Source organism: Dipodomys ordii, unplaced genomic scaffold (genome assembly GCF_000151885.1).
Source record: "Dipodomys ordii isolate 6190 unplaced genomic scaffold, Dord_2.0 Scaffold37, whole genome shotgun sequence".
Taxonomy (NCBI): Eukaryota; Metazoa; Chordata; class Mammalia; order Rodentia; family Heteromyidae; genus Dipodomys; species Dipodomys ordii.
In genome coordinates, this window is record NW_012267253.1 from 4,629,571 (window position 1) to 4,638,377 (window position 8,807).

At 37.5% G+C, this 8,807-nt stretch overlaps 1 protein-coding gene across 3 annotated transcripts in view; it reads right to left on the minus strand.

Moving 5' to 3' along the window:
* The window catches only part of Thada (thyroid adenoma associated), a 314,583-nt gene that overhangs the window by 279,914 nt on the left and 25,862 nt on the right, over positions 1 to 8,807 (minus strand). For all 3 annotated transcript variants that reach the window (XM_013017946.1, XM_013017947.1, XM_013017948.1), the window contains exon 16: positions 4,926 to 5,077. In XM_013017946.1, the coding sequence (XP_012873400.1) occupies positions 4,926 to 5,077 (152 nt within the window). The remainder of the gene's footprint in view (positions 1 to 4,925; positions 5,078 to 8,807) is intronic.

Below are 8,807 nucleotides of genomic sequence, written 5' to 3' on the forward strand. Positions count from 1 at the left end.
CCACTTCCAGCTTTTTCTGCTTATGTGGTGTTGAGGAATCGAACCCAGGGCCTCATGCATGCAAGGCAAGCACTCTGCCACTGAGCCACCTTCCCAGCCCTGTGAGACTCTTATCTCCAATAAACTACTCAAAAAACTGGAAGTGGAGCAGTGGCACAAGTGGTAAAGCACTTGCCTTGAGCTGAAGAGCTGAGGGACAGCATTCAGGTCCAGAGTTCAAGCCCCATGACCAACAAATTATTATTATTATTATTAGTGTTGGAAAAATTGGATATCCATATGTAGAAAACTAAAACTGGATCCCTGTTTGTCACCATACACAAACAGCAACTCAAATTGGATCAAAGACCTTAACGTCAGACCAGAAACTTTGAAACTGCTGCAAGATGGAGTAAGAGAAACATTAAAATTTATAAGCATAGGTATGAATCTTTTGAAAAGACACCCAGGGGCACAGCAAATAGGAAAGAGATTTGACCAATACATAAAAATAAAAACTTTCTGCACAGCAAAGGACATAGTTATTAAACTGAAAGATAGCCAGCAGATTGGGGAAAAATCTTCACCAGCAATACATCTGACAAAGGCCTAATATCTAAAATATACAGGGAGCTCAAAAAACTAACACCCCCCCCAAACTAATAAACCAATCATTAAATAAACAAAGGAGTTTAAAAGAGACTTCTCACAAGAAGAATGCTGAATAGACACACGAATGCTCAACATCCCTGGCCATAAAGTAAATGCAAACCAAAACAACTTTGAGATTCCATCTCACCCCAGTTAGATCAAGAATTCAAACCATCAAGAATCTGAATAACAACAAATGCTGTGGGGATGTGGGGGACAAGAATCCCTATTGTACTGTTGGTGGGAATGTAAACTAGCACTACTACTCTGGACAGCAGCAGTCTAGAGGTTCCTCTAAAACCTAAGCATAGAACTTCACTATGACCCAGCCATATCACTTTGGGGGATCTACCCAGATCATTACAGGTCAAGATACAGTAAAGACACTTGCACATCCATGTTCATTGCTGCACTAGTCACAAATACCAAGTTATGGATACAGCCCAGATGGCCTACAACAGATGAGTGGATTAATAAAATGTGGTTTATATACACAATGGAATTTTACTAATCTATTAGAAAGAATAGGATTATGTCATTTGCAGGGTAATGGATAGATATAACGTATCATGCTAAGTAAGGTTAGAGAGACAAACGGCACATATTTTCTCTTATATGTGGAAGCTAGATCTAAAATATAACTGGACATGATAATCTATATAGGACTCTAAGCATTCACACAGTCAGACTAAAGGAGGTTATCCTTAGGGGAAGAACGTAAAGGTGTAACTTCTCTGAACATAGAATACCATTTATCAAAATAAACTCCAGGAAATGAGAACATGGGGTTTTTGTTGTTGTTCTTGTTGTTATTTGTTATTGTTGGTGGTGGTGGTGATGGTGGTGGGGTTTTTTGCTTTTTTTCTTCTGAAGGGGTAAAGGGAGGGAAGAAGTGTGTACAAATACAATCTTGCTATTCAGTATACACAATAAGTTGAAAATGACCTATGAACTTATGAGCAGGGATAGGAGGGAAAAACTGGGAGAAAGTAAAGGAAGGGGTGACACTGTCCAAAAATTGAAATGAGTCATTACCTGACTCATGAAATGATAGCTCCTCTGCACAACATGTTAATAGTAAGAATAAGATTATTTTTAATGGATATTTATAGCGGATGGGCATAATGTAAGATTTTGTTGACTTAAAAACAACAACTATTTATTTAAATGAATTCTAGAAAATGAAAACATGGGTTTAGGTGGTTATGGTGGTGTTAGTGGTGGTGATGATAATGGTGTTTCTGCATTTTGTTTTCTTGCTTTGTTTTGTTTAACTTTTTTGTCTTGGGGGGAAGAAGGACACAAATAGAGGAAGGATGAAGACATGATACTCAATAGACTCTATGTGGAAAATAAACAACACAACTCGTGGGCAGGGACAGGAAGGGGACACTGGGGGAAAGTAAAGGAAGAGATACATTGCACAAATTGAAATGCCTCATTACCTGACATATGAAATAGCAACTCTTCTATACAACATCATAATAATAATAGAATTATATATTTTTTAAATCTAGGACATGTAGCGCCACAGAAAAAAATAATATTATAATAATAAATAGAAATGGTAAAGTTATACTTTAGAAGTAGGTATTATATGTATACTACTTAGATTTGGCTAACATTAAAAATGCCCTAAGTCAAGCACAGTGGCATGAGATGTAGAGATTGAGAGATCATGATTTAAGGACAGCCTAGGGGGAAAGAAAACGTTCCCAAGACTATCCCTACTTATGAGTACAATAGTGTACTCCTGTATGTCAGCATGCAGTGGCATGCACCTGACATCTCCAACAACAAAGACAAGTAAGAGGATCATACAGCCTCAGCCAACCTGGGCATAAAGCAAGACAGAGATTGAGACCTTGAGTTCAATCTTCTATATGATCATAAAAAAATAAAAAGTTTTAATATTTAGCTACATTTAAAAAATACTATTACAGGGCCAGGCATGGTAGCATATGCCTATAATCCCAACTCCCTATATGAGGCAGACATCAAGAGGATCATGATTCAAGGTCAACCTTAGCAAAAAAAGGTTAGCAAGACTTTATCTCAACAAAACAAGCCAAGCATAGTGATACATTCTTATAGAATATAAGAACATTGAAGCCGGGTATTGGTGGCTCATGCCTGTAATCCTAGCTACTCAGGAGGCTGAGATCTGAGGATCATGGTTCAAAGCCAGCCCAGGCAAGGAAAATCCATGAGACTCTTATCTCTAATAAACCACTAGAAAACCAATAGTGGCGCTGTGGCTCAAGCAGTAGAGCACTCACTTGAGCTGAAGAGCTGAGGGATAGCGCCCAAGCCCAGAGTTCAAGCCCCACAACTGGCAAAAAAAAAAGAAAAACAAAGAAGACTGAGGACTGACATAGGCCCCAAGCAAAACGCATAAAACCCTATCTGAAAAATAAAGCAAAGGGTAAGGCTCAGTGCTATAAAACTTAGATAACAAGGTTGAAACCCTTAGTTCAAATTCCAATACTGCCCAAAAAACACTGTATGTGTGTATGTATACATGTACACACATACATACACATGTATCTAATATAGATGTATTAGATACATGTGTATCTATGTATACTTACATATGTATATATATGTATCTATATTAGATACATGTGTATCTATGATATATACATGTGTATATATGTATGTGAGTATATATATATATATATATATATATATATATATCAGGTTATCTCCCAAAGACTTTGGGGGATAAAGAAATTAATTCATATTTTTAAATCTTAAATGTCTGTTCCATGCCATTGACAATTTTACTAATATGCAAACCAGTAGAAAGAGTCTAACCAAATCCTAGTGTTCATCACAAAATTTCTTCAGTTCTATGCTATCTCTGTACCAAGTTTGTGCTTGTCAAGTTAGAAAGGTCCAGGTACCTTAAGGGCCCTTGGTATTTTCTTCAAGAACAATATCTTTCATGTATGTGCTATAATATGAACCACAAAATTTTGACCAGCCAGTTATAAAGATGATCACACACAATGTGTGGTCAATAGTAAGAGGATGAGCTAATAAGGATAAAGAAAACCTCATACTTTAAAACTCTGAGGGCATAAAAGTTAGCAGAGAGAGTACCAAAGAACCTTCTTACTCACCATGCACCTGGAATCCCAAAGGTAGGATCTAAATCAGAAAAGACACCCTAAGATCTTGCACTGTGCTCTCTTACATGTGCTCCTATGATAGGACCTATAAGCTATCCTCCTAAGCCATATACTATATGCTAGATACAGCCTAAGAGCTGGAGCCCAGAACACAGCTCAGCCAGAGCCCCACTAGCTCCTTGGCTTCTGCAGAGTGCTAACAGAAAGCTGTAGCAAAGTTCTAGAGCCTACTGTGCTGGTGACCTCACAGCCTCAGAACAAGATTGAGGGACAGAGAAAAGAGTCTTGCTAGGTGCCCCTCTGCAGACTCATTCAATGCTGTACCTTCACTCCTGGGCCCATCTCTGGTCCTACTCCAAATTAGGAAGAGCTGGGAATAAGAATACCAGGGCTGGGCTGGGGTAGAATGCCAAGCACTGTCATTTAACTTCAGATACTAGAAGGCTTTAGCCTTAGTTTAAGAACTGCTTATTGGAAGATCAAAAACATGTTCTTATTTATACTCAGCTCCTAGCCTACTAAACAGGAAGCCTATCTTTAAAAACTCAAATTATTGTAAGTGATGTGTTTTGACCAAATATTATAAGCCAAAGGGATAGGAAAGACAACAGTTAATTGAAACCTTCCAACAATTTGGTCAAACCATAAAATTTGTTGCTTCCTACACCCCTCTTTTCATCAAAGTACTAAGAAACAAAAGGCAAGGCTGAATGATGCAGACTTTTTTGTTGTTGTTGTTGTTGGTTTGTGGGGCTTAAACTCTGGGCCTCGGTGCTGTTCCTCAGCTCTTCAGTTTAAGGCAAGAGCTCTACCACTTGAGCCAGAGTGTCACTTCCTGTGTTCTAGTGGTTTATTGGAGATAAGAGTTTCATGGACTTTCCTGCCCAGGCTGGCTTTGAAAAGTGATCTTCAGATCTCAGACTCCTGAGTAGTTAGGATTATAGGCATGAGTTACTGGTGCCCAGCCTGATGCAGGATTTTATATTTTCTCCTTTCCTACTACCCTGCAATAGTAAACACACATTAGTAGCTGAAATAAACAGTTAAAAGACATTCAGTGGCAGACACCAAGAACCCGTACAATCCTGACTGATTTATGTTAAAAGAAAGTTTTTCTTCATGTATCAGATTCATGTTTACATTTTTAAAAAGCCCAAATACCTGAAACTGTACAGCCCTTACTGATAACTTCATCAGAAGGTCAAAGGCTAAAGTTTTTACTTCTTCAAACGTACTGGTGAAACATTCCATTAGTGTTTGGAAACGAGAAACGTCAATATCATGACTCAGCTGATATACAGTTTGCGTGTGACCTTAAAAAAAAAAAGATTAAAAAGTGAATTACAAGATTTTGGCACAAGTGGATCATATCTATATTACTATCTACTCAGGAGATCTGAGAATCATGGTTCGAAGCCAGCCCAAGAAGCCAGCCCAAGCAGCAATGTCTGTGAGACCTTAATCTCCAATAAACTACTTAAAAAAAAAACTTTAAAAAGCTGCACATGGAGCTCTGTGGCTCAAGTGGTAGAGCACTAGCCTTGAGCTTCAGTAACAGTAGCCAGACCCTGAGTTCAAATCCCAGAACCACACACACACAAAAAAAGAAAGAAAAAAAAAAAAGAAGTGAATTAAAGGAATAACTTACTTAATGTTAACTGGCTACAACTATAGAAAATTTATTTTTCATACTTTAACCACAACTAGCCTTGACTTCATAGTATTCTTCCTGGTATGCAGTTTGAATCAGGGCCTTTCACAGCTGGACAAGTATTACACCATGGAATCCTATCCAGCCCCCACATTTCATACATCACCGACAAAGGCTTAAAATAGCATTCCCATTAAGGTTATTTCTTCAAGTGACAATGTAAAAATTCATTTTCCAAATAAGATAGTCCTGAAAATTTAAGACTATTTCATTCTCTTTCAAAGGTATTATGCAACATTCCGAAGTAAGTTTATAAAAATAAATAAAAGCAAATAAATGCAGACACATTTTTTAAAAATCTTAAAACTTTCTGATCTAAAATCTAAAATCATAGCATATCTTAGAAAGATCTAACATGAGTATATATCCTATTATTTTTATGTATTCCTAGGATAATTTCAATTTGGCCATGGTACACAGTGTTTTTAAGATTACTTCATTTGTTTTGATAGTATTTCGTATTTTGTTGGGATTTTATTTTATTTTTTATTTTTGGTCAGCAGTAGTGCTTGAACTTAGGGGCCTGGGTGCTGACCTTGAACTCTTTTGCTTCAGACTAGAGCTCTACTGCTTTGAGTTCCAGCTCCACTTCAGGTGGATAAGAGTCTCTTGGAGTTTCTGCTCAGGCTGGCTTTGAACAGAGATCCTCAGATCTCAGCCTCCTGAGTAGATAGGATTACAGGCGTGAGCCATCAGTGCCTGGTGCTTCTTGAGAATTTTTGCAACATACTCCTAAAGGATTTTGGAATGTAGTTTTCTTATAGTCTTTGGCTTTGGTATCAGGTAATGAAGTATCATAGAATGAGTTTAGGAGGTATTCTCTCAATAACTTCATGAGACTTTAGAAGCATTGTCCAATGTTCTTGAATTGGTTGGAAGAATTACCCAATGAAAAGCCGGGCGCTGGTGGCTCACGCCTGTAATCCTAGCTACTCAGGAGGCTGAGATCTGAGGATCGTGGTTCAAAGCCAGCCCGGGGAAAGAGAGACCGTGAGACTCTGATCTCCAATAAACCACCAGAAAACCGGAAGTGGCGCTGTATCTCAAGTGGTAGAGCGCTCGCCTTGAGCTGAAGAGCTGAGGGACAGCACCCAGGCCCAGAGTTCAAGCCCCACGGCCGACAAAAAAAAAAAAAGAATTAACCAATGAAGGCACATTCCTTTGCTGGAAAGTGTTTTGATTACTGATTTAGTAGCTTTATTTGTTTTAGATTTGTTCTGCTTCATTTCTTCTTGTGTCTGAAATTTTCATGTTCCTAACAAACTGTCAATCCCTTATGTACTATCTAATTTTTTGGCCTACATTTGTTCATTGTATGCATCTTGAAATTCTTTTTATTTCTTAAGTGTAGAAATACCCTTATCTTATTGCTAATTTTAGTTATTTGTATGTTCTTTTTTTGTTTTTAGTCTAACTAAAACTTTTGTCAATTCTATTGAGCTTTACAAAAAAGTTTTATTGACCATGTATTTTTTAATGGCCATTTATCTCTATTTTAATCTTTACTATTTTAGCTAGTTTGGGGTTATTTTTGCTCTTCTAATTTCTTGAGATCTAAACTTTTTTTTCAGTTTTGAGAATCAATTTGGGACTTTATACTTGCAAGGCAAATGCTCTTTTGCTAAAAATTCCCAACCCCATTAACATTTATTTATTTATTCATTTATTTATTTATTTAGGACAGAGTTTGTCACGTAACAGTTCACACTGGCTCATCCTTCCAAATAAACAACACATTCAGCTTGTTCGTTTGTTTGTTTGCTGTCCTAGGCTTGATCCAGGGCTTAGGCATTGTCCTTAAGCTTTATTTATTTATTTATTTATTTATTTTTGTCATGAGGCCTGAACTCTGGGCCTGGACACTGTTCCTCAGCTCTTCAGCTCAAGACTAGCACTCTACCACTGGAGCCACAGTGCCACTTCCAGCTTTTTCTGCTTATGTGGTGCTGAGGAATCAAACCCAGGGCCTCATGCATGCAAGGCAAGCACAAGCACTCTACCACTGAGCCATCTTCCCGCCCATCTTTGAGCTTTTTTGTTCAAGGCTAGCACTCTACCACTTAAGCCTCAGCTCCACTTCCTGCTTTTTGGTGGTAACCTGGAGATTAGAGTCCCACAGACTTTCCTGCTCAGGCTAGCTTCAAACCATAATCCTCAGATCTCAGCCTCCTGAGTATCTAGGATTACAGGCGTGAGCCACCAGCACCTGGCTGTTTCACTTGTAATGTAGGAATCTACATCTGTAAATTTTCCTAGTAACTGCTTTTACTATGTTCCTTAAAGTTTTCACATTCTGTGATTTGCTATTATTATTCATGTCAAAGTTTCTGTTTTTACAATGCTGAGGATCAAACCTAATTCCCTGTGAGTAGTAAACAAGTGCTCTATCACTTAGCCACATTCCAAGCCCAATCTTTTTTAGGAAGTAATTGGATTTGTACTTAGGACCTCAAACCTGCTTGCTCTACTACCATCTGAGTCATGCTCCGAGCCCTTTCTGCTTTAGTTATTTTCAAATAGGTTCTCATGTTTTGGCCAGCCTGAGTCAGAATCCTTCTATGTATTCCTGTCTCATATCTGGGACAACAGATATGTACTACCATGCCCAGCTTATTGGTTGAGATGGGAAATCCTTAATTTTTTTGAAGCCTTTGTTCAAATGTAAGCTCCAAAAGAGGAAGTCATTTGTTTTATACACTATAAACAAACTCTTTTAGTCTAATTGTAGAATCCAACTTTCAACCTTGAATATTCTGACATCTAATTCTATACAAGAAAGATGCATGTAGCTTATTCTTGTTGGCTAGGAAGGCACTCAACTGTTGAACCACATCCTCAACCCAAGAGCCATTGTGATGAGGACCAAATCACAGTTCTTCTATAAAATGATATGAAGAATGAATTTACAATTTCCATACTATATTATACAAACATGGTTCTTCAGCCTGCTTTAAAAGCAATCAGTATAGTATAGCCTGCTACATTTGCATTATCATCTACTTGTTTAATTAATATAATTACTATGACATCAGTCACAGTCTAATTATACATAACTCATAAGAAGATAACTTAGGTTTTTCACACTTAAAGTATATTTAAATATTTTATTCTTCTGACTGAAAAACACTAGTCTAATTTAGCCTACTGTTTTTTCTATATACATAGTTACATTATGTAAAAAGTTTTTGTCAAATGGATAATTAATCACATACAGATAAAAGCTCCCTGTATTCCCCAACAACAAATCCCCAAAGAAACAACTGCCCAATAAATAAGTGGGCGAAAGACTTAAAGAGAAACTTCTCTGAAGAAGAAAGAAGGATGGCCAATAG